A 26,899-nucleotide genomic window follows, 5' to 3' on the forward strand; every position below is an offset into this window, starting at 1 on the left:
TACATTATTTTTGAATGCCCCTTGTCTTAATACTTCTTCTAGATCTTTAGTTAAATTAAAATGTGGAACCTCCAGATAGATTAAAATTGTATGTCATCTGAGCTGTCAGGGCATACATTATAGCATGCACCAGAGTTTCAGTCTGCTAGCTATACAGGAAGTTAAACATGGTATTCATAAACACAGACCTGTGGTTTAGAAGGTGTGACTTTAGTATGAATCAGATCCAGCTCATCAGGAGAGGATCACATTGCCCTGAGAACCTTTCAAAAACTGCTGCTGTTGTGGGTCTGAGAAACTAACTTGTGGGAGTGGTGTTCAACAGAAAGATTGTATCTTATAATGCAATGAATTTAAGGCAAATTATTTCGATGGAGAGGGCAATTTAAGCCTTCTCTTGGTAAACTGTCAGTGTGGTTGGAAAAGTCAAAGATTTGTGGTAGCTATTAGAAAGTTATAAGTCCTAGGTTGTGAGCAGTTAAGGTTTGGAGAATGGAAATGAAGAAAGTGTAGGCTGTTGAAACTTATCATACTGGCTTGATGCAGGGTGAAAAAGTGTATACAGAAACTCCTCTGAAACTTAATAGAGGTGATATACACAAGACATGGTGAGGGAAATAATTACAGCAGAGGATCTAAATCTAACCTCTGTAAGTCCATCTTTGTATGAGATAGTTGAGGGACTTCAGCTGTTCATTATAAAATGTAAAATTGAAAAGTCATTCAGCCATCTATATTTTGACTGTATCTTACTTGTGCGACTAGTTTCAGTGTTTCACTGCACCATCTTCAGGCCCCTGTGTAAAGACAACAATAATGACAGTGTGAAGTACTTAATAAAGGAGTGGTGTAAAATTTAAGAGGCAATTATCTACAGTGGTAATATGTAGTAAACATTTAACAAAAACCAAACTGTTCAAGGTGACATCAAAGCCAATGATAAGCTGAGAACAAATTCAGTGATAACCTAAGAAATAAAATGAGAGGACAGTTGCATACTGAACACATATAAACTCAAGAACAAAATATACATATATCATATGTAGTAAAGTGAACCTACTAATAAGAGGAGAAAATTTCATGTCATTCGTAGATGACTACAGTGTCACATATTGACAAACAACTAGAATTTAATGTTAATGTCGATACCTGTGAATCAGCTGGAGTAAAACAATCACAGTTGTATATTTGATGAGTGCAATTTGAAGGTAGTTATTTATATGATGTCATATATTAGTAAAATACAAAACCATGTATCAGAGGTTAACACAATGCAAACTGCCTCTACCACCATGTTCCATATATTAATAAATTGCTGACCATTATATACCTTCAGAAGGTGAAATTTTCGCTACTGCAGATAGACTCATGTAAAAATGAAGATGTTATCCTATCTTTCGTAACTATTGGCACCTTTCTTGTGGAGGAGGATGAGATAGGTTGAGAAAGAAGAAAGGGCAGGTCACTCATACACTAGTAAGCACTGTGCCAGCCTCAGACCAGGGATGACCAGGACAAAGTGAAAAGGAAAATATGAAAAAGAGTGGATGGTTGCTTTACAATCTGTTACATTTAATGTTGATGAGTCCACATCATTTAACAGGATACTGGCATTGTTAAATTTTTTATTTTATCACTTTGATATTTTACACAAATAACATTGTGTTGATTGAGTTAAATGTGGGTTAGAGAGAAAGTTAGCAGGATTGTTTCTGCTGCTACAATACACTTAGAATAAAATAAATTTGTAGAGTAGATAAATAGCCTTTATTTGGTAAGTTATTTGTCCAAACAATGAAGTACCTGATGAATTTTGGTAAGATAAGGGAAATTACAGTGATTAATTCTTTGTCTTCTATTTTCATCATTTTGTGTGGGTAGCTGTCATGGTAGCATACCTCACTCTACCAAGGGAGGCAGCGGCTATTAACTCAGTGGTTGTTTAATATATTTTGAACAGCAGAATTTTTCTTAATCAGCAATGTTGTGTTCGATCAACATTGATTTTCATAGACAGCGTATGAGCACTAAGAGTCATAATGTAAGTTAACTGTCAGTGCTCTCCTCTCTCACCCAATAGCTATACTCAATTGGGAGCATCTTGCCACAGGTTGTTTTCCCCCATCAGATCACATAAAATATCATTTAACACAAGAAATGTAAGCTCCAGAATGGCTTGTGGTATTTATTTCCATAGTCTGGTCAGAAATTAGGGAAAACTTAACACTGGCATATCATATAAAGTTATGTTTGCACTGAGTTATATAATAATATTAAAGTAATAATTTAAGCTCTGAGTATAATACACAAACAGTTAAAATACAATAATGTACAGAACAAAGTTCACACAATTCACAGACAGACAGTGCACAAGACTTCATTCCCTTATGTTTCCTTGATGACTGTTGTGTCAGGAAGGACATCTGGCCATGAAGCTAATTACTTAAATAAACTTTGCCTAATCTTGAAAAAATAGGTTCCTTGTTAGACAAGATAAACATTAGAGGAAAGAAAGAGAGAATATTGTATGTTCTGGAAGGATTTACTTGCATATGGGCAACATCATACATGCTTCAAAGTAAATAATAATGAATTAATATAAGTACTTCATTTCATCTGAGAAGTTCTATTCACTGGAAGGAAACAATAAAATAAGTTTTATCTCAAGAATTTAAAGCAATGCCACATAAGGGGCTAATACTATAGTAAAAACTCTTAAACCAAAACTAATGATGCAAAGTAGAGGAAGCATTGAGCAGTTGGTAGGCAGATAAATGATATCCAACCAAATCACTACAGTCTTGTACTGTGTTCATAGGGCCCATTTTGTGTCACCCATGTAACAGTCAATATGTCAAGGTGTTTTTACTGAGTGACTGAAGTATGCACAATTGATTTATGTATTGATTTCTCCCTGACATGTTTTAAATGTAATGTATGAATTTTACCCTGTTGTCTTTTTTTTAGGTAATTGCTTTAGGTAAACATTAGCATTAAAATATTGTAGAGCAAATTAAGGAAAAATGTTTTCATTATTTAATGAAATTATATTGTTTATCATTTTCGTATTTATGAGTTTTAAAATTCCAGCAATGGAGAGGAGTGGTACCGTTTACGAAGCTCCGTCCGTCACCTGATGTTAAGGCCACAGGAAGTGCATGTATACTTTCCTGCTGTACAGGAAATTGCAAAAGATTTTGTCTCTCACTTAGAAAATATTCTCCTTGTTGATGGAAAAGTTGAAAATCTAAGAGATGAAGTATCAAAATGGGTTCAAGAAAGTAAGTATGTTATTTCAGCAATAAACCTGAAGAGTTTAATATTAATTTATGTTTCTACATAAGTCAAACAAGTATTCTTCTTGTTAAAGTCAGTTAAAAAAACTTACAAATCAAAATGGAGAAATCTTCACTTGTAAATTATGAGATGATAGTTTTTACAGTTTCATACACTTTGAAACCTTGCTGACAAAAAGGGAACTTGATAGCAAGTGTTTACTTTCATTGATAGTACCACTGCAAAAACATGAAATGATGCTGGAAGAAAACCTCTGTTTACACCCTCCAGCCTACATTTATCCTCTTGTTACACTTCATGACTGACAAGACAGTATGAAGTTTACATATTTATGTAACTACCGTGTGTATAGTGCTCCAATGACATATTTTTAAGTTTGTAATGATGGTTTGTTTCTCTAATTCACTTGAAGTGAATGCCAGGATGGTCCCATTGAAAAATTCATGGCTGAGTTGTAAGTTTCTGTTGTATTTTACTCCACTCTGAGCTTGGGATGAACTCTTGTTCACTGCATTGATGATAAGGCCTGAGTTTCCTTCTAAGCTTTATTCTCCCTTCTAAAGTTTGTGTTATAACAACAGTATGGGAAGGATACATTGCTGCTCACCACATAGACTGTTGTTATAAAATATATATTTATACATTTACATGTATACTTCACAAGCTTGCTTACAATATGTGACTATAATTTCTCTCTACTGTTCCATCTGCAAGTGGCTCTTGGAAGAATGGCTACTAGTAAGTCTCCATACAAGCTCTAATTTCCTGATCTTCATGTTGTAACCATTTCACAAATCATATGCGAGAGGAAGTAGTATGCTGCTTGCCAGTTCTTGGAATGTACACTCTCAGAGTTATAGAAGTAGACTTGATACAGAATGTGTGATGCAAAAAGCCTCTTGTACAGTGACTGCCTATAGAATTTGATGAGCATATGAGTAACACCCTCATACTTGCTAAATAAATCCCTCATGCAACATGCTGCTCTTCTTGACTTCTTCTCTCTCTCTTCTGTTAACCCTTTCCTGCACAAAAGGACTTAAAAGTCCTGTCAATTTCTAGAGTTGTTTTTCAATATTCTCTCAAAATATTAAACCATTTGATACAGTTTTTCATATGTGGGAAGGGTTCCAGATTGATGAGTAGTGCTCAGTAATCGATCGAAGAAGTGTTTCTTCATAAATGACTTACAGTTCATTAGGGCTCTTCCAATGAATCACGGCCTGGCATCTGCTTTTTCTACCACTATTTTTATGTGTTCATTCCTCTTTAGGATACTTCAAATGGTTATTCTTAGGTATTTTGTGGTTGTTACTATTTCCAGTGATTTGTTGCCAGTAGTGTAATGAATCTAGAGTAAATTAATATTTTGCAGTATCCTTCCATCAGTTGTTTCTTTCACAGATCTGTTTCACAATCCAATCATTTCCAATCCTATTGCATAAGACAAAGAAATTCAGTTCCCTTTTCTTGGTTGTTCTCAGTGGGTGCTTCCTCCTCACAGTGCTCACTATGTGTTATGAACTGTGTGTTGACAGCCTGTCACTGAAATAATGCCAAGATTTTATTTTATCATCCTATCCTGTGCAGGAACATAGGAAGATTTTTTTCCCTTCTGAAACCTGTAGTAGGATACTTACTACTCATACTTTTGTTGTCACAAGGTTACTAATGCAGTATTATTAAAATGTACTGGAAGCAGCATTTGTTCTTTAACTTACTGTCATGATTGAGGTAACTGGAGAAGAAGCACTATCAGAATCAAAAATGGATGATTCTCCCTCTACTTTTTTAATTGTTGAAATAGAATTATAATGATGATATAAAAAGTTATAATGAATTATCTCAAGATAGGTGAATGGAATAAGCATATCCTTAATAACAAAATCATTCATCTGAACAGTGGTCTAAACAAGAAAAGGGCTAATTTTGCTGGTGAATGAAATAAGTGTTTTGTGATTTTCCATTTGGTATTTCTATCTGTAACCAGGATATATGGATTGAAACATTTTTCCATACTTTACTGTCACGGTCTTAGCAAGTTACTTAAATTACCTTTTGAACAACAGCAGTAGTTCACATTTTTATAGCATTTTTTTGTTTGTTTAATTGTTCTGTATTGTCTGTAATTGTCAAAAAAAAATTTGTCTATTTCTTCTGCATCATACTGTAGAAGTAGCACCACTGATACAACAGTGGATCACAGAGTTAAAATCACATTTGTTACTAAATAACATAACACACTTCACTTACAGACTGAAGTTGTCAGTAGGTGAGTGGCGATGGCAGAGATGAAGGAGTCCAAGATAAACACTGTTAACAATTACAAAGAGATTTATTGACCTAGGTACATGGCATAGTGAGGCAGGGATGCCCCTCCACACTAACCCTGACTGAGATCAATGAACAGGCTTCCACCTGATGCTACTGAGCTGTCGCCTTGCATTACTGAGGCTGGCTGTCCCTGTAGGCCTCAGGCATTGATGTCAGTGGCACGTTGAGTTGTGCTGTGATGATACCCCACTTTCCTTTCATTGTCCATTGCATGTCGCCTACCACCGCGGCAACCACCAATGCTCTAGCTCGCATTTTCTCTTTGGAAAGCCTTCCCTCTACTCTTGTTACTGATAATGGTCCACAATTTGCCTCTTCCAATTTTGCGGATTTTTGTGCCTGTCACAGCGTCATGGATGTCATGGCCCCTCTGTTCCATCGACAGTCAAACGGTGAGGCTGAATCACTGGTCCGCACATTTAAGGCTCAGATGAGGAAACTCCTGACTTCTTCTGCTGCTGATGATGCACTTCTCCAATTTCTGGCTTCTTACCGTTTCACCCCCATGGGCGACCACAGCCCGGCTGAGCTCTTACATGGTCGACAGCCCCGCACGCTACTTCATCTTCTGCGGCCTTCCACCTCACGGCCGCGGGTGCCTTCGCTTGGCCGGTTCACTGCCAACGACTTTGTATGGGTACGGGGATATGGCAGGTGGCCCTTCAGTTTTGCACATGACTACAGTGGCAGTGTGTGCACTTTTTGCCTCAGCGTGATGTAGGCTTGATGGCACCTTGTCCATCTTGTGTCACTGTGACAGAATACGAATGTGGCTGTGCACAGGGTACAAACCACTGCCCTGGGACAGCAGTTGGCTGGCAGCTCGTATTGTGGTACTGAGTCCCTCTAGGAATTCAGCATTAGAGTTGGCAGGGCAGAGATATGAAGCCCTGTAAAGGACTTAGAGCAGACAGCAGGTACAGCCTTGTCTTATACCAGTGACTGCAGCTGGCAGAATCCAGTCATCTTGCTGTCTGGCATCACTCTGGCATTGTGATTGTGCTGCTGGATTCTGTTGATGAGAGTGATCCTTGCCTTAAAATCCAGACTTATTTATACGCCTCCAGTGCCCATTTGTTTTGTTAAAACCTGGTGCCTAGTCACATTAGCAAAACAAGATACTTGTCCTGGTGTGTCAACACCGACCCACTTGCTACACAGTTATTGCAGAGCTCTGCTATCCTTGCTATGAAATCCACTGGTGTGTCTGTTGTTGTAACCCACATGTCACCACACTTGTTGCTACTGGCCTGCGACTGTTAACGCTGCACTTTGTAGTGCTTCCATGCTACTTTTCCTTATGTTTGTTAAAGATTAATAATTTTTTGACCAAAGACTGGGTTGTGGCATTACAGTGCCCTCCCTTACAGAGAAGACCCAGACCCTTAGGTCTTACCGTGGCCTCGAACTCTGATTACTTCTATGCTTAATCCATAAAACTAGGACCTGATACTAAACTGGCCATTCTCAACTACTACACAAATTACTGTGTTCTTCCCTGACTCTGTAAATTTATCTTCCATCCCTTTGTCATAGTATCCAGTCTAGGGGAACTTGATATAGTCAACACGAAATGATTACTGTAATAACTTCAAGTTGAACAAATATATTTCAAGGAAAACGCAATACATGAAAGTCACAGATCAAGTAAACAGAGTAAGACATGTGTACACTTTAACAGTCAAATCATAACTGAGTCCCAGTCTAGCGGCCGCTGGCTGGCTGGCCGCTTAGGTGGCGCTGCTGCTGCATGGCTGGCAGACAGTGCTGCATGTAGAGGACGCACGTAACTGCGCGGTGGCACTTTGAAAGATCAGCGAGTCACAACACGTTTCCCCCCTTTGAAGTTTTTGCACAGGTCTTGATTGAGGTGGCCTGTAGATTGCTAACGTCCATAGGTGTTGTTTGACTGGCTGTAAAGTCTCGAGGAGGAGGCTTCCCATACGGACGGAAGTGTCTCCGATGATAACGGGTCGAGATGACAGGTGACGTGGGGGTCAAATCTGCTGGGGACGCGTGCACCAATCTGCCTGTTGCGGCAAGTCCGGTTGTTATAACAGGAGACATGGGCGATGATGTGTCCACGTCCATAGGAGAAGGAGGCGTGTAGAGTTGCTCCGACAGATGATGGTCATCTGGTTGCTGCATGGACATCTCTCCTGGTGGCGTCAGTTCTTGTGCTGGCACCGATATGATGGTGAGAGGACTGCGTTGTGAGTAATGAGAGATTCCAGTATCCCGAGTGTCAGGTAGAGCCGAAGGTGGTGTAGCGGCATACGGAACAGGCGTTGCCGGCACACAAGGCCGAAGCTGGTCCAAATGACGCACTGCAACACCCGTGTCCACCTGGATTTCATACAGGCGCCGGCCACGGTGTCGTAATATGTGACCAGGACTCCATTTTGGCCACCTGCCATATCCCCGTACCCATACAAAGTCGTTGGCAGTGAACCGGCCAAGCGAAGGCACCCACGGCCGTGAGGTGGAAGGCCGCAGAAGATGAAGTAGCGTGCGGGGCTGTCGACCATGTAAGAGCTCAGCCGGGCTGTGGTCGCCCATGGGGGTGAAACGGTAAGAAGCCAGAAATTGGAGAAGTGCATCATCAGCAGCAGAAGAAGTCAGGAGTTTCCTCATCTGAGCCTTAAATGTGCGGACCAGTGATTCAGCCTCACCATTTGACTGTCGATGGAACAGAGGGGCCATGACATGCATGACGCTGTGACAGGCACAAAAATCCGCAAAATTGGAAGAGGCAAATTGTGGACCATTATCAGTAACAAGAGTAGAGGGAAGGCTTTCCAAAGAGAAAATGCGAGCTAGAGCATTGGTGGTTGCCGCGGTGGTAGGCGACATGCAATGGACAATGAAAGGAAAGTTAGAGTAGGTGTCAATAACGAGAAGCCAATAAGTACCTAAAAAAGGTCCCGCAAAGTCAGCATGAATACGCTCCCAGGGTTTCTCAGGCGAAGGCCACGGTGACAAAGATGACTTCGGGGCGGCGGTCTGTGACGCACAAAGGCCGCAGGCAGCGAGCATGTGTGCGATTTCAGAGTCGCTGCTGGCCCAGTACACATGACAGCACGCCAGAGATTTTGTGCGAGAGACACCCCAGTGCCCTTGGTAAAGGAGGTGCAAGACTGAAGCATGCAAAGATGCAGGTACCACAAGACGTGGCGAAGCATTTTCGGTGGAAAGGAGGATAATACCATCCCTAGCCGTGAGGTGGTAACGCAAAGCGTAGTAGTTCCGCAATGGATCAGAAGTCTTAGCGAATGGACGATGTGGCCAACCCTTCTGAATACAGCGTAAAACCCGGGAGAGGGTAGGGTCAGAACCAGTAGCAGCCGCCAGCCGGTCCCCGGTGATGGGGAACCCGTTCACAACCCGCTGCTCGGCAACATCCAGGTGGAAACACAAAAGTTCCTCCCTATCAAATGCCAAATGAGGACCCATGGGAAGGCGAGACAGTGCATCAGCATTCGCATGTTGAGCCGTTCGCCGGAAATGAATCTCATAATTGAAACGAGACAAGTAAAGAGCCCAACGCTGGAGGCGGCGTGCAGCCTTGTCGGTAAGTGACGTTGATGGATGAAACAAGGAAACAAGTGGTTTGTGATCCGTAACAAGATGAAATTTGGATCCATAGAGAAAAAACACCAAACTTATGAATAGCATAAATAATGGCCAAAGCTTCTTTTTCAATTTGGGAATACGTTTGTTGGGCATCCGTGAGCGTTTTGGAAGCATAAGCAATGGGTTGTTCAGAACCGTCAGAAAAATGGTGCGCAAGGACTGCACCAACCTCGTATTGAGAAGCGTCTGTGGCAAGAACAAGATGTTGGCCAGATTGATAAGTAGCCAGGCCCTGGGCCTGTTTCAGCATAGTCTTCAATTTCTGGAAAGCCGCATCGCACGATTCGGACCAGTGAAAAGGCACGTTTTTATGCAACAGGCGATGCAACGGCTGAGCCACCGAAGCAGCAGATGGTAAAAACTTGTGATAGTATGCTATTTTCCCCAAGATGGCCTGCAGTTCCTTAACAGATGTGGGGCCAGGAAAGGCATTGATCACAGTGACAGTTTGCTGAAGTGGACGAATACCTTCCCGAGAGAGTTAAAACCCCAAATACATGATACATGCCTGAAAAAATTTTGATTTCTGAAGATTACACTTAAGACCAGCAGTCTGTAAGACATGAAAAAGTGTGCGGAGATTTTGAAGATGTTTGTCAGTGGTGGAGCCAGTGACAATATTGTCGTCCATGTAATTTATACACCCAGGGACAGTGAGCAATAATTGTTTCAAGAATCGCTGAAAGAGAGCAGGGGCACTGGCAACCCCGAATGGAAATCGTTGATATTGATAGAGGCGTGTTAAGGACCAGAAACTGCCACGAAGCAGCGTCAAGAGGAAGTTGATGATAAGCTTCTGACAGGTCAAGTCCGGAAAAATACTGGCCTCCAGCAAATTTAGTGAACAATTCTTCAGGTCAAGGCATAGGGTAAGTGTCGATAATGCATTGAGCATTTACAGTGACTTTGAAATCGCCACAGAGACGAATATCACCATTTGGATTAGCAATGACAAAGACAGGAGAGGACCACTCACTGGAAGTGACAGGAATCAAGACCCCCGAAGCAGTGAGACGATCCAGTTCCCATTTTACCCAATCACGAAGGCCACAGGAATGTGCCGAGCCCGAAAAAACTTAGGCCGAGCAGTGGGTTTGAGCGTGATATGAGCTTCAAAGTTGTTTGCACAGCCTAACCCAGGAGAAAAAAGGGACAAAAATGTAGTTGACAAGGAATCCAATTGAGCACAAGGAATAGCATCAGAGACGATATTGGCAGTCATCAATGGAGAACCCAAAAACGCGAAAGGCATCGAAACCAAATAGATTCTCCGCTTTACTATGGTCGACCACAAATATGGGAACAGTGCGAACAACAGAGTTGTAAGATACCTTCACATAAAATTGTTCCAAGAGAGAAATCTTTTGTTTATTGTAAGTCCGTAATTGCCTAGTGACAGGTGACAGGATTGGAGAACCCAACTGAAGATATGTCTGAGAATTGATGATAGTGGCAGCAGAACCAGTATCCACCTGCATGCGAACATCTCGACCAAGTATTTGGACAGTGAGGAATAACTTCCCTGAAAGGGAAGAAGTACAATTGACAGACAACACAGAATCAGAATCAGCGTCATGTTCATGAACATCATGTATGCGGTCGGATTTGCAAACGGATGACACATGACCCCTTTTTTTTCATTTGCCACACACGGCCCAACATTGTGGACAATCTTCTCATGAATGTTTCATAAAACACTGCGGACATGAAGGAAGTTGCCGTGAGTTTTGCTGCAGTTTCTTAGAGGTTTGTTTATGGTTAGGCCAAGGATGCACTTGGGAGCGTACTGCGGCCACGTCGGCTGGCGGGGACATGCCACACGCTTCGTCAACATCGCACCGAGATTGTATTTCCCCAACATCGCCCCATGCCTCTATTTGCACTCCAGCGGTGCGAGAAATTTCAAAAGACTGAGCAATGGATATGACTTCATCTAGAGTCGGATTTGCCAATTGAAGGGCACGTTGCCTAACTTCTTTGTCTGGCGCCGATCAGATAATAGCATCTCGTACCATGGAATCAGTGTAGAATTCTTTGTGAACTTCAGTAACAAATTGACACTTTCTACTGAGGCCGTGAAGTTCAGCAGCCCAAGTGCGATAGGATTGATTCGGTTGTTTTTAACAACGATAAAAGGCAACATGAGAGGCTACCACATGCGTTGCTTTTGAAAATAGACGGACAGAAGTGAGCACATTTCAACAAAGGACAAAGACGCAGGATCTTTCAAAGGAGCCAATTGTGACAACAACCGATACATTTGAGGTGAAATCCATGAAAGGAATAGAGACTTACATGTTTGTTCATCGGCGACATGAAATGCCAAGAAGTGCTGTCGCAGACATTTTTAGTAACCGGACCAGTCTTCCGCCGTCTCGTGGTAAGGAGGAAAAGTAGGTATAGACAACGACGAGAGACGCCCTGCATTTGATGCCGTGACGAAATCACGAATCGCATTTGTGACAAGCATTTGCTGTTCTATGAGACCTTGCAATAGTTGCTCTAAAGTAGCCATGGAAACATGTGGGTCAATGATGGAAAAGAAAAATCACTACCTTGTCGCCAGTTGTAATAACTTCAAGTTGAACAGATATATTTCAAGGAAGATGCAATACATGAAAGTCACAGATCAAGTAAACAGATGGAGATGTGTGTACACTTTAACAGTCAAATTATAACTAAGTCCCAGTCTAGCAGCCGCTGGCGGGCTGGCCGCTTAGGTGGCGCTGCTGCTGCATGCCTGGCAGACAGCACCGCATGTAGAGGACGCGCATAACTGCGTGGCGGCACTTTGAAAGATTGGTGAGTCACAACAATTACCTGCTGGTGGTCGATTGAATGAGCATAATGTGTCCAAACTGATGAAACTGAACATTTCCTTTGCTTGTGGTAGTCCTTGTAACAGTTCTTGCCTCCCACTCAGATTTGCTCACTGTATACAATCCACACAGTTCCTGACATATTGGTTATCATTGTTCCTTCCCTTCCACAAATACTTTCCTGCCACTCTCCAGTTCATTGTCTGACATCCCCCAAGATACGATAAAATGTGATCATGCATCTCAAATAACACTTCTAGTTTCAGCTTGGCCAGCGCCACCTCTTGTGTTCCCAGTTTTATCTCTCTATATAACAATTCATTTTTCATGGTAAACAACTGTTGCTTGCCATACTGTTTATCACTCTCTGTTGGCGCTCTGCGCTGCTTGCCATTCCTCAAGGCCATGACCTAGTGCCTGTATTACAGCTACTTTTCTGCTAAGCCCATCTGCATTTCCATGTTTCTTTCCTAGTTTGTGGAATACTTCATACTCAAATTCACTGAGTTTCAGCAGCCACCTCATCAATCTACTTGATGGGCCCTTCAAACCAAGTAACTACTTCAAAGCAGCATGGTGTGTCAGTGCCTTGAACTTCCTTCTGTACAAGTAACCCTGGAGTAACATATTTTCATATATCAAGCTAAGCATTTCCCTTTCCATTGTAGAATAATTCTTCTGCACTGTGTACGACTATCTTGATGCATAGGCAATAGGATGTTCTTGCCTGTTGATCTCCTGGCTCAAAACACACCCTGGAGTGTGATTCGACATATCACATGGTAATATGAACTCCTGAAAATCTGGAAACATCAACACCAGACTTGACGTTTATGCTCTCTTGAACTTGAAAAATGCTTCCTGGCACTCTCCTGATCATACCATCTTAATCTCCTTCTTCAGCAACTGTGTAATTGGTCTGGCAATGTCTGCAAACCCCTTCATGATTTTCTATAATAATTTGCGAGACTGAGGAAAGATTGTAATTCCATGGTTGTTTGTGCTACCAGAAAGTCTTGGACTGCCTATATCAACCTCATATCAGTCCTCACATTGTCCCTACTAATGATATGGCCCAGATAGTTAACCTCTTCAAGTGCAAAGTTACATTGTTCTGTGCTGTGTGTCAAATGGTCTGCTCATAATCTTTTAAACATTTCCCTCAGACTTTGTCTATGCTCTTGATTATATCATCAAGATGACATTGAAGCAGTTTCAGTACCTTCAGCAGCTGTCTGAATGTTGCTGGTACATTCTTCAACCCAAAGGGCAACCTTATATACTGATAGTGTCCTCAAGGTGCTGAAAATCCTGCTTTCAGTTTATCTTCTAGAGCAACTTCTAATTGATGATACCCTCTCCAGTCCAATATCAAGAAGTACTGGCCTTGCCCTGGGTTGTCTATCATCTCTGTGATGTTTGCAGTTGGGTAGGCATCTGTTGTAATCTTACTATGTGGCTGGTGGTAATCTCAACAAAACCAATATTTCCTTAAACCATCCATAAATATTTTTTGGCATGATCACAATTCCTGCAGCCCCCACCCCCCTCCCCCCCTCCCAAGGATTAGTACTCTCTTCCACAGTTCCATCAACAAACTGTTGGTTTACATAGTCCTCCAAAACTGGTTGCAGCAGTCATGGAATTCTGTACAGCCTCTGATACACCAGTGCTTTGTTTCCTGCTGGAAACGTGTGTTTTGTTACTCATGTAGCAGGCAATGGCTCCTGTAGAAAAAACAAATCTTGAAATTATAGCAACAGGTTATCCATCATTGTCTTATCCATTCCCCTTGAATACTTCAATTCAAAACAAAATGCAGTCCTAGAAGCATCCTGTGCCTCATCATAGCCAACACTCCAGTGTGGCAATCTTTCTCATCCAGCATCTCTAATGTAGCTAAAAACAACTGAACTTCCTCGGCTCCAAAATGATCTGCATTGACATGTACTGCAGTGCCTCCATTACTCTCATATATGCATGCAATACTACATTTCACCAAACAACACACCATATCCAATATTTCACTAACCTCTAGCAATTATATCACACACAACATATCAACTGGTAATTCAGGCTCCACATTCACCCATAGCAATTTTCCCGTGCCTCCTGAAATACAATCATTTGAATCGAGCCATAATGTTGTTGCTTGTGGTTTAACTGGGCTGTTTTATACATTAGCTGTTCCTCATGGCAGCAGCTTCTCCTAGTCAGAATGTGTTCCCATTAATTTCCACTACACATTGTCAAAAGTCAGTATATCATGATGTTGATACAGAAAGTCCAATCCTAGGATTGTGCTGTACCCCTCGCTTACATAAGACACCACTTCTACACTTTGCTTAAATTTGTTTGCCTCAAGTGAAAAACTCATGACTACTGACCCCAGTGACTGTATATCATTATCCTCTACCCCTATCCACAAAATATTCCACTGCTTCATTGTACTTTCTGGACATAGTACTCAAATGCTGTTGAAAAAATTGTGCACTAGTCTGCTTCCTGTACTTTTGTTACAACCCGTCTCAGTTGCTCAAAAGTCTCTTTGCATTACGAAATGCTTCTATGCATCTTACAAACAACTTCACTTTCTCCATCAAATGTAACCTCGCAATCTGCAATAACTGCTTATCCAACCAGCTCCCTATGTTAGATGATGACATAAGATCTACAAATGCTGCCACATCCTCATACTCCATAGTGTAGAAGGAAGAAACAAGGTTAACAATAGCTGGATCCACCCCTACGACCTGAGATCTCAACAATCATATTTCATGATCCATCTTTGCCAATGAATTGTTTACAACCACATTATTTGCTCTCAGCTAAGCTACCTGATTCACTAAGATTGCAAAGTCTCCTCCTTGGTGACATCTTGTGTCTCTGACTTTGCCTCTCCCTCTGCCTTACTCATTTTTACAACTCTAAAAAACTCATAGAAATAACAAAACTAATATAGATACAATTGGCAATCACAGAGTACTCTATCAACTTACTTCTTTTGTCTAATCATGAGCCATATGGATGCCCTACAGTGTCTAGCCATGTGCCCAAAATGATAACATGTAAAACAATTCACTGCTACCGATTCAGCACAAGGGGCAGAGTGTCCAAGTAAATTGCATTAAGTACAATGCACAGGTACCAGACACTCACCTCTACAATTCCCTTTAAACTGTGACAAGTCAGCCAGCTTCTTTCGTGTTGTAAAGCTATTGTTGTTGTTGTGGTCTTCAGTCCAAACTTGTTTGATGCAGCTCTCCATGCTACTCTATACTGTGCAAGCCTCTTCATCTCCAAATAAGTACTGCAACTTACATCCATCTGAATCTGCTTACTGTATTCATCTCTTCATCTCTCTCTATGATTTTCACATCTACACTTCCCTCCAATACTAAATTCGTAATCCCTTGATGTCTCAGAATGTGTCCTATCAATCGATCCCTTGTTCTAGTCAGGTTGTGCCACTAATTTCTTTTCTCATCAGTTCTGTTGAGTATCTCCTCATTATTTACGTGATCTGCCCATCTAATCTTCAGCATTCTTCTGTAGCACCACATTTCAAAAACTTCTGTTCTCTTCTTGTCTAAACTGTTTATCATCCACTCCAGACAAATACCTTCAGAAAAGATTTTCTAACACTTAAATCTATATTCAATGTTAACAAATTTCTCTTCTTCAGAAACACTTTTCTTACCTTTGTCAGTCTACATTTTATAGCCTCTCCATTTCGGCCATCATCAGTTATTTTGCTGCCCAAATAGAAAAACTCATCTACTACTTGATTTTCTCGCCTTGTATAATTACATCCCCTAAACTCTGACTCCATGACTATCAGCACACAAGACCAAACCAGTTTCACTCACCCTAATTATGATAATGTGAGAAGTGGCTTGGATGATGTGCTGCGGGAGTAGCAGCCCTCCACTGACAATTGTGGCAATGTCAGTCTGCCTGTCACCACTCTGTAGCATCAGAAGGTTAGTGACAGACACAAGGCTGTCCATGGCAAACACTGTTAACAATTACAATGAGCTTTATTGATCTTGACAAACAGCATAGTGAGGCAGACACATCCCTCCTCACTGACTCTGACTTATAGTGAAGAACAGGTGGCTGCTTCTGCTTACTGTATTTACTCGAATATAAGCCACACTCGAATCTAAGCCACACCTGAAAAATGAGACTTGAAATCAAGGAAAAAAAAAATTTTCCCGAATCTAAGCCGCACCTGAAATTTGAGATTCGAAATTCAATGGGAGATAAAAGTTTTAGACCGCCCCTCCAAATTGAAACAAAGTTGGTCCATTGTAACATGAGACACAATTGAGGTCAAATGGATGAAGATACAGCTACAGTAGTTTGATTCGAGTCGTAAGTTTAACAGTTAAGCTTTACCAAGTAGCCATTGCTATGTGTCAAGCTCTCCGTCCGTATTTATATGGGTACCCTTCCTTTTTCACATGCTTCATGTGGTTTGAATCGATTGGTTATTTTGCTTTGATCTGATAAGTGCCATTCTCTTTGTTACAGGTGTTTATGTCACTCTAGGCTGAAAATGCATTATTGTACTGCGTCATGCATTGTTTGTTGCATTCCGATAATGAGTGTTTACGACCTGTTGCCGCTCGCGGCATGGCTTGCTTTTGTGCGCGCTACAGCCGCTTACAATAAAAAAAAGAGAGGAATTGTCTCATAAGTGAAACAATGGCAAGAGAATGCTCTTTGTTGTTACTTACACTGCTGCTTTCTTTGATAATGATCAACAAGAACCAAATAATAGCCTGCATATGATAGAAGATGTTCTGAACGAGAGTTTAGCGAAAATTTTTCTCCGTTTGAAAATCTTTGCAGATGCCTCTTTAGTACATTGCATTCTGCACAGAAATTAGAGTCATCTTAGATTTAAAAATCTAGTCAGTTGCCGTGCTTCATTTCTGACTGTATCACTATTCAGCATAAGAATAATACGAATATGAACATTACATGATATGTATATTCTTCCACGTTTGCTGTTTTCTCACTCTAGTTTCATAGTTTATTAGGCAGACAAGATTTAAATGAGATAGCAGCAAACATGAAAGAATGCATGGTATAATGTTTACATTCTTCTAACTTTTCTTTTAATTTATTTACTGACGCAGGGGTTTAGGCGCCAGTATTTATCTTTGTGCCTGCAAGGGATGCCTGTGTAGCACTACATAAATTCAACGGCAGCAGTTAGTTGTGGCGGCACCTACCAACATTTTTCAGAACTTCCGCTTACTTTGCACTCAATTCTAAGCCGCAGGCAGTTTTTCGGATTACAAAAACCAGAAAAAAAGTGCAGCTTAGATTCGAGTAAATACGGTAGTGCTGATGAGCTGTCGTATCACATTGCTTAGGTCAGCAGCCCCTGTAACGCATAGACATTGACATCTGTGGCACATCAAGTTGTGTTGGGATGGCACACCACATGGGAGGTGGCCCCTTGGTTCCGCACGCAACCACGGAGGCGGTGTGTGCCCTACTTCCTTTGGCTTCACGTAGGCTCTGCAGCCCTGTGTCATGTAGGCTCAGTGGACCATCACCCTGCTTGCAAAGTGCAATGGAATATGTGGATGGTTGTGTGTGGGGTACGGTCTGCTGACATCTGATAGCAGTTGGTTGGTGACTGACATTGTGACGCTGAGTCCCACTAGGATCTTAGCATTGGAGTTGGCAGCTGTATATGGAAGATATGCATGATTGAAACACCAAGTCCTGTGAAGGACTTAGTGCAGATGGCAGGTGCAGCTCTGTCTCGAACCCATGACTGTAGCTGGCAGAACCCAGTCATCATGCTATCCAGTGTCATTCTGGCATCGTGGTGGTACTGCTGCCTTCCAGTGATGATAAGTGATCTCTGCCTTAAAATTCAAACTTATTTATATGCTTCCAGTGTCCATTTGTTTTGTTAAAACCCAGCACCAAGTCACATTGCCAAAATGAAAGACTTGCCCTGGGGTGGTGATACCACCCCCCTTGCTACACGTTTATGGCTGTGCAGTGCCGTTTATCACTGAGCTCTGTTATCCTCGCTCCGCAATCCCCTGATGTGTTCATTATTGTCATGCATGTCACCACACTTGTGGCTCCTGGCCCACAGCTCTATGTCACTTCCATGCTACTTTTCCTTACTTTTGTTAAGGACTAATAATTGTCTCACCAAAGGCTTGGTCATGGCACTTCAAGGCTATGACTGGACACTGTACCAATGGTTCTACATGTACAGTTTTTATTATTCATACTGTACGTGCTCTTTGGAGTGCAAAGATAAGGACATGAATTATATACAACACATCCAAGGGACCAGTATGGCAATATTTGCCATCACAGACTTTTAATGATCCTACAGTCAATTATTGTATCTCTTACTTACTCCTCAGCTCTACAGTCATTGAAGGGCCTTTGCCTGCATCACAATATACTGCCATTCTATCCGGTCCATGGCTTTCCATCTCCATCCTCGTGACACCCAGCTTTTTCATGTCTCCTTCAATTCCATCCACCCATCTCTTTCTGGAAAGTCCCTTCCATCATGTGCCTCCAGCCTTGCCATCAAAAAACTTCTTACATGTTCTGTCTTCCTCCAATCTGACCACGTGTCCAGCCCACCACACTCTTTTTATCTAAATGGTAGCGACAACATCAGGTTCTTCAAAAAGTTGTTCTAATTCTGCATTCGTACACGTGCCAACATTCTTGATTGTATTTTGGGCCAAATATTTTACGCAGAACCTTTCTTTTCCAAATGCTAAGGATCATTTCCTCATTTTCATTCACAGCCCATGTCTCAGCACCATACATAACAACTGGTCTTATAATTGTTTTGTAAATGAGGATTTTAGATTTTTGTGATAGAAGTGAGCTCTTAAGCATGGATAGTGTGACAAAGTAGTATCTGTTGCCTGCTGCTGTTCTTTCACTTTGCTGTTGATGTAATTTGTCTCTGTGATAGTTTAGCTAAGGTATTTGAAGTCTCTCACCCTTGAAAACTAATTGTTGGCTATCCCGAGATTTGACAGGTTTCGCTGGTTGGTCATTGCCATATATGTTGTCTTTTCAACATTGACTACCGGGCCAAGTTCCCTTGTACCTCTCTCCAGTTGTTGATAGGCATCAGCCAGCACAGCACTGTTTTGTGCGAGTAATGCGACATCATCAGCGTAGGCTAGGTACTGCAGTGAATGACTAAAAATGGCACTGGACTCGCATTCGGGAGGACGACGGTTCAATCCTGTCTCCAGCCATCCTGATTTAGGTTTCCCGTGATTTCCCTAAATCGTTTCAGGCAAATGCCGGGATGGTTCCTTTGAAAGGGCACGGCCGATTTCCTTCCCAATCCTTCCCTAACCCGAGATTGCGCTCCGTCTCTAATGACCTCGTTGTCGACAGGATGTTAAACACTAACCACCACCACCACTAAAAATGGTTCCTCCTCTATTCCTCCTCTATTTAACTCTATCTGGCTTATGACTTTTTCTAGGCAGAGGTCAAATAGCAGTAAGGAGATATTGTCACCCTGTCTCAGTCCCTTCTTGACTTCCACTTCTCTGGAGATTTTGCCTTGTATTTTTACTTTACAGTTGGTTTCACTGAGAGGCATCATAGTAAGTTTAATGAGCTTCTTAGGTAGTCCAGCCTCTTCCATCACATTCTGCAATGTCACTCTTGAGATGCTACTATACGTTTTGTTTAAAATCGATGTAAATCTGGTGTACGTTTATTTGTTGTTCATAACATTTTTGAAGTAGCTTGTGTAATATGAATATTTGGTCAGTTGTTGACCTATTTCTTCTAAACCTACTCTGATGGTCTCAAATTCTCTCTTCCACATAGGGAGTAAGCCTCCTAGTTAGGGTCTTGAACAACACTTTATATGTAGTATTTAGCAGGGAGATTCCTCAGATTCTGGCAGTTTAATTTATCTCCTTTTTTATGCATGGGACACAGAATAGCCATTTTCCACTCCATTGGCATGCTCTCCTCCTGCCAGATGCTCAGTATTACTTTATATATTGCTTTCCACAGTGTTTCCCCACCATATTTGAGAAGTTGCACCTGGATCTGATCTTCTCCAGGTGACGTATTGTGTCTTAAGGTCTTAATGGATTGTATCACTTCCTCTGGTGTTGGTTCTGGTGTTAAGACCTCTGGTCTGCAATAAGTTATTTCCACCAGTTCTCCCTGTTCCAATCCTTCTTCTTCTCGGTTCAGTAAACCTTGGAAGCATTCTACCCATCCGTCAAGTATTTTATTACTCTCCCGTATCAAATCCCCTTCTTTACTCCTACATATATTTGTTCTGGCTTGAAACCCAGCCTTTAGTTCTTTAATCCTTAGTTACGTTTCACGTACTTGCTTCTCTTCCACTAGCTGTTCAATTTCTTCCAATTTTTTCTTTTCTAGTGCCCTTTTTTTCTTTCTGCAAACCCTCTTAGCTACACAGCACTTCTTAGTATATTCATTCAAATCTGCTCTAGTTCTCTGAAATAATTTCATTCGTGCTATGTTATGCTCTTCATTTCTTCTCATACATTCTTCATCAAACCAATCTGCCTTCCTTTGAGCCTGTACATGTCCCCAAAACCCCTCCAGCTGCCTCAAGGATTGCAGTCTTACATCGTTTCCACATTATTTCTATATGTTCATTTGATGTGTCAGTATCATTCTTAATCCCCTCTTCTATTTTCATCTAATATGCTCTCCGTGTTTCTTCTAACTTCAGCTTCTTAATGTCAAAACTCTTCTGTTTGTGGCCTCTTTGTTTACTCAATAGAGAGACCCTTTGTCTGTACTTAATTCTCACTAGATGATGGTGTGAATTGCAGTCACCTCCACAGTGGCTCCTAACATCAATTATGTCTGATCCATCCCTCCGATCAATCAATATATGGTCTATCTGATTTCTAGTTTCTCCATCTGGTGACATCCATGTTTCTTTGTGTATCTTTTTTTGTAGGAAACATGTACTGCTGACAGTCATGTTTTTACTCATAGCAAAATCTACAACCCTAATTCCATTGTCATTTGATATTTCATGGTGGCTATGTCTTCCTATAGTTGGTTGATAAGCCTCTTCTTTTCCTGTTTTTGCATTCAAGTCTCCTATTAAGATTTTAACACCATGCTTGGGAGCCTGATCATATAACCTTGCTATAAAACTCATCCTTTGGTTGTTCATCTGCCTCTTTTGTGCGTGCATGTACATTTATAATTGTTATGTCAAAAAATTTTTGCCCTTAATCTCAATGTGGAGATCCATTCATTGATTGGTTTCAAGTGCATCATAGCATGTTTCAGTCCTTTAGCGACCATAAAACTTTTGCTAAAGGTATTCGTCCTCCCGCCATTATAGAAGATAGTGAAATTTCTTGAGTCCATTATGTCACTTCCCTTGCACCCTGTTTCCAGGAGAGGAAATAGTTTTATACTGTAGTTGTTTACTTGTGTTAGCAGCTGGCATAGGGCTCCAGATTGGTATAGGCTCCACACATTCCTTGTTCTTATGTACATACCTCATATCCTTTTTTTGTTTGCTTGGGCTGTCATCAAAATATCTGTCCAGCTTATTCCTTTGTTAGCATTTGCAACAAGTCATTTTTATTGGGGAAGACTGTTAATCTCCCACCCAACCGTTTGGGGGATTGCCCCTTACAGCTCGCTGGGTAGCTGGCTCCATTTTTAGGGGAGCATCCGTAGCCTTTGTAGGTCCCTCTACTGACTGCAAGGCAGCAGTTGATGGTTCGGGGCCACTCTGCCTTTCTTCCAAGCCATTGGCCCTCATACCTGCTGGTTTTTGTCTGCCCCAGGTATTTTATTTCCGTGGTACCCTCCATATCTGGAGAACACTCCTCTATCCACCACTTGGGGAAGTGCCCAATGGAGGACCAACAACCCCACATAGGAATTATTGTTTTGTTAAAGACTAATAATTTTCTGACCAAAGACTGGGTCACAGCACTAAAAGGCTGTGACTGAACACTCTACCAATGGTTCTACATGTACAGTGCTGGTAGAGCACTTGCCTGCGAAAGGCAAAGGTCCTGAGTTTAAGTCTCGGCCCGGCACACAGTTTTAACCTGCCAGAAAGTTTCACAGTTTTTATTATTCATATTGTACATCCTGTCAAGAGTGCAAGGATAAGGACATGAATTATGTACAACACATTCAAGGGACCAGTATCGCAATATTTGCCATCACAGATTTTTAATTATCCTGCAGTCAATTATTGTATTTCAGTATTGGAAAATGGCCTAAGATTGAAACTGTATGATAGTACAAAAAATAAACCAAAACAAACTGACAATTGCAGTTGGTATAGAGTCAGTATATTTTTTAGTGAAGGTTTTTGTAGAATAGTAAATAGTGTCTCTAGTTGTGATTTGTTTTGTTTCTCCTGAGGATGTTACTATAAGATTTGGAGGAACTGAAGTCTTAGTTTTGTATTGTTTCTCCAAGAAGGCAATATGCATCTTGTATGCCTCTAGCCCTGGATTTAGATAACATCTAGCACTGTTTATACTTGGAGCCAGGACCCCTAGCTATGGAAAACAGTGTATTGGTTTACTAAGTCACTGTGAAAGTCTCAAATTTTGTGTGGTCCATTAGAATACTTTCAGCATTTGTTTTCAGGAGGTTAATTCAGCTTTTCTGTTGGAACTTCCACTTGTCTATGTATTACACAGACTTATTAGCCATCCGCATCTCATCAGTTTCAAAATGTATTGAAAATGAGCTGAGCACTTGCAGTGAGATTACTCCCTTTTTGTAGTCCATCCTTTTGCTTGTTCTGTGTGTGTTTATTTTGAAGTGTCAGATTATGTTTGGTTATTGTAACTGACATCTGGATTTTGTGATTCAGAGATACATTTCCGTATAGTAACTGATCATGGAACATTTTGTTCCATGTAAATGAATAATATAAAAAAACAAGAAGTTATCCTTTTCATTATAAACAGCCTTTCTCGATCATTCTTGATATCCTGAATGCGGTAGATAACAGAGCTCAGGTCAATGAATGCTTCATGTCTTCCATAAAACTTCTAATACATCTGCACACCATCACCTAAACTTCCTAACAGGTATAAGTCAGTATGTCATTCATAATGACATACTGAAAGCAAAGGTAACATAAAGGATTCCTCAAAGCCCATGTTCCAGAATGAGTCAAGAAATATTACTTCCTGCAATGTGCATCTTGCATAATGACCACAATTTTAAAATTAGAAAAAGTTCAGATCTATGCTGTGCGATGTCAACAGTAATTCTTTCCATTTATCATCTGTAAATTGAATAGGGCAAAGTAAAATCATTGTTGTGTACTATTTATCCTTCAACACACACTATACAGTAGCTTGCAGGGTGCAGATGTGAATGTATATGTTTGTGTTATTGTACTTTTTGTGTTTGTTATTGATAATGAAAGCTTAGTTGTGTGCAATTGGTTTATTTTTCCACTGATTCATATTTTCATGTTTTAAACATCCTTACTAAAGTGGATCAATATTGTACCTTTTTCTCAATTTAAACCACTTTGTATTAATTATAACATGAAAATAACTTATGTTTAGCTGCTGGAGCAATCTGTTTTGGAAGGAGACTAGGTTGCCTATATGGCGGGGAAATGGAGAAAGTGGCACAGAAAATAATTGATGCCAACAAAGAAGTGTTTCAGTTGTCAGCCATTCTAAAATTTTCACTCCCCATATACAAATATTTTCATACTCCAAAGTGGAAGAGGATAACAGAGGCAGAAAACTTTATTTACAGGTAAACTTTCAGTATTTTGCTGCTGCTAAGTGACAATTTTTTTTTTTTTTGCTCGAATTTCTTCAAATCTCTTAATTTCTGTTTGTTTCGATGAAGTCATGTAGGATAGTCAAAGTAATAGATAGTTAACTGTAAAAAATGATACAGTTTTACCACTTTTGTTGCAGTTTCAGTTACAAATTAGAAATTTTCTGAATTTTGTGCTGCACAGTCTGTCCACCAGACTGTACTTAACAACTAGTTTCCTTGTGCAATTCTGCCATAATAAGGAATATGTGCAAAAAGTAAAAAGATATGGACAGTGTGTATATGTATGCGATAAAGCCACAGTATGCAGTAATTACTTAAAAAGATTTCTATCAGCTGTACTTTATTTGTCCACATATGTTTTCAGACATAGCTGATATAGTTATAAATAAGTCAAAATAAAATTTAAGGAAACACATCGGGAATTATCCCAGGATACTTATGTCGAATCCTGCCTGGTCATCAAAGATGGGAGTCTAGGAAACCTGCTTTCTCGGCTCGCTGGATAAACAGAGATGCAGAAGGATCACCATACACATGTCAGTGGTGACTTTGATTGTGATGTTAGCACTGCAATCTGAATGGGCCTAAAATGAGATACTTACCTGCACGAAATTGACAAATGATCTTGCCTTATGCCAACCATCTGTTGCCAAGCAAATCATATTCATGAGTTTTATTATGAAATGACAATGACAATACTTAAATTTGACAATAACACATAAGTGTTGCAAGCAAAGGGTGACATGTAAATAAATCTCTTCAGTATATACAATTCCTAAGTCCCTGGTCTAGAAGAGCCTACTTTGGATGCTGGTGTAGAAGTGGGCTGCGGCCAGCCAGCATGGCGGTTATGTCCTCTTCACATAGAGGTCATTGCCATCGCATTGTCATCCTGGAGAGGTGTCGATCAGAGTGCAATTGGCTGACGTCTTCTTCACAGCCCTCTCTGTTCTCTCATTTCCAACTGGCGTGGTGGTGCTTGACTTTATGCGGTAAATTCCTCCCCCCACCCAAAAAGTGATGGACCATCGTAGTATAGTGTGGATGCTCTGAGGGACCACCGAGCAAGGTGGCGCAGTGGTTAGCACACTGGACTCGCATTCGGGAGGACGACGGTTCAAACCTGTCTCCAGCCATCCTGATTTAGGTTTTCCGTGACTTCACTAAATTGTTTCAGACAAATGCCAGGATGGTTCCTTTGAAAGGGCACAGCCGATTTCCTTCCCAGTCCTTCCCTAATCTGAGCTTGTGCTCCATCTCTAATGACCTCATTGTCGATGGGATGTTAAACACTAATCTCCTCCTCCTGCTCCTCCTCCTCCTCCTCCTCCTCCTCCTCTGAGGGACTGGAAGCTGTGCTGCTGGGAACATCAGGCTTCCAGTTATTCCCCACCATCCAGTCTTTGCTGTGGCAGAAACATACCCCGGTAAATGACCAGAAGGGTACGCATCCACCTCCTGAGGCCCATAACAAGATGTAAAAGGCATTGGCTGGTGTGGCGGCAGTGGGTCCAGATCCATTGGTAGGACAATAGGAGGCAGAGTAGATGAAGGCTCCGTCTTCATGGGGTTGTCCCGCAGCCTCGTGATGACACCCTCTGGCAGCTCCTGTTGCCATGTTGTCCATGGAATCCTTGAATCTGGGGGAAGAGATATGGAAATTCACCATGCACATGTCAGTGATGACTTTGATTGTGATGTCGGTGCTGCAATCTGAATGAGCCTAAAATGTGATACATGCCTGGGTGAAGTTGACGAACGATCTTACCACGTGCCCACTGTCTGCTGCCACTAAAAACATTGAGATACACAATATCATGCAGCACGAAGCAATACTTGTGACCTCACTTCAGCAGTGTATGCTGAGGAGGGTGGAGCAGTGTTGCGCGGTGGTGGCCATGAAGCAATTCAATTGGCAATGGTCCATCTCATGGATGTGAACAATAGGAGGCAAGAGACAGTTGCAATGCATGATCCCTTGTGTGTGCGGTGTGAGGTTTGGCCATCTGCTGAACGTTCTGACAAAACATTCTGCTTCGCCGTTTGACTGTGGGTGGAATGGTGCACTGGTTAGATATTGTATGCCATTGCATTCACAGAATGTTTCAAATTTATTTGATGTAAACTGAGGGCTGTTGTCCAGCACTATGATTTCAGGCAAACCTTTGAGGCAAAAAATAGAGGATAACACCTGAATTGTGCTAAGTGATGTTGTCAAGTTCATTGGCACAGCAAAAGGAAACCTGCTATATGCGTCTACCACAATCAACCAACGAGTGTTCCTAAAAGGTCCCGCAAAGTCTATATGCACACGTTGCCATGGTGATTGTGACTTAGGCCAAGCAGTGAACTTTTGTTGTGGAGCAGACTGATTTTGCACACATGTGTGACACTGACGTCATCTGTTCTCTTTGGGTGTCCATATCCTGCCAAGTACAGTGTCGACACGCTAACTGTTTCGTACAAACAATCCCCCAGTGGCCTTGGTGAAGTAACTACAACACTTCTATTTGCAAAGCTTTGGGGATCAACACATGTGACTGTCCACTGTCAGTTTGGACAAGACTCACTCCTTTCTTTATAGCGAGGCTATGCTGATGTGCAAAGTATCAGTGCATGACAGAGTTCTTTATGCTATGCAATGAGTGAGGCCAAGATGTGCGAATATATTTTAGCAAAATATTGAAATCTGAATCAGCTTCTGTGGCCTGTTCAATTTTCCTATAGTTCAGAGGAAAGAATTGAAACAATTCAGAATACTGAGCATCAATGTGACAACAAGAGGATGAAACATGACGGAAATGGCTTGTGATCCGTTACTAAGTAGAATTTTCTGCCATACAAATAGTGGTGGAATTTGGTGACAACATACACAATAGCCAGCGCCTCTTACTCTATTTGTGAATAGTTACACTGAGCTTGGGACAACACTTTTGATGTGAAAGCAATGGGACTGTCTCTATCTCCGAATCTGTGTGAAAGCACTGCAC

General features: G+C 41.3%; 1 protein-coding gene across 2 annotated transcripts in view; it reads left to right on the forward strand.

The window, feature by feature from the left end:
- LOC126248532 (probable cytochrome P450 CYP44) overlaps positions 1 to 26,899 on the forward strand; it is a 256,791-nt gene that overhangs the window by 74,564 nt on the left and 155,328 nt on the right. For both annotated transcript variants that reach the window (XM_049949589.1, XM_049949590.1), the window contains exons 4-5: positions 3,091 to 3,281; positions 23,681 to 23,879. In XM_049949589.1, coding sequence (XP_049805546.1) covers positions 3,091 to 3,281; positions 23,681 to 23,879 — 390 coding nt within the window. The remainder of the gene's footprint in view (positions 1 to 3,090; positions 3,282 to 23,680; positions 23,880 to 26,899) is intronic.

The sequence above is a fragment of the Schistocerca nitens genome, chromosome 3 (genome assembly GCF_023898315.1).
Source record: "Schistocerca nitens isolate TAMUIC-IGC-003100 chromosome 3, iqSchNite1.1, whole genome shotgun sequence".
NCBI classification, from domain to species: domain Eukaryota; kingdom Metazoa; phylum Arthropoda; class Insecta; order Orthoptera; family Acrididae; genus Schistocerca; species Schistocerca nitens.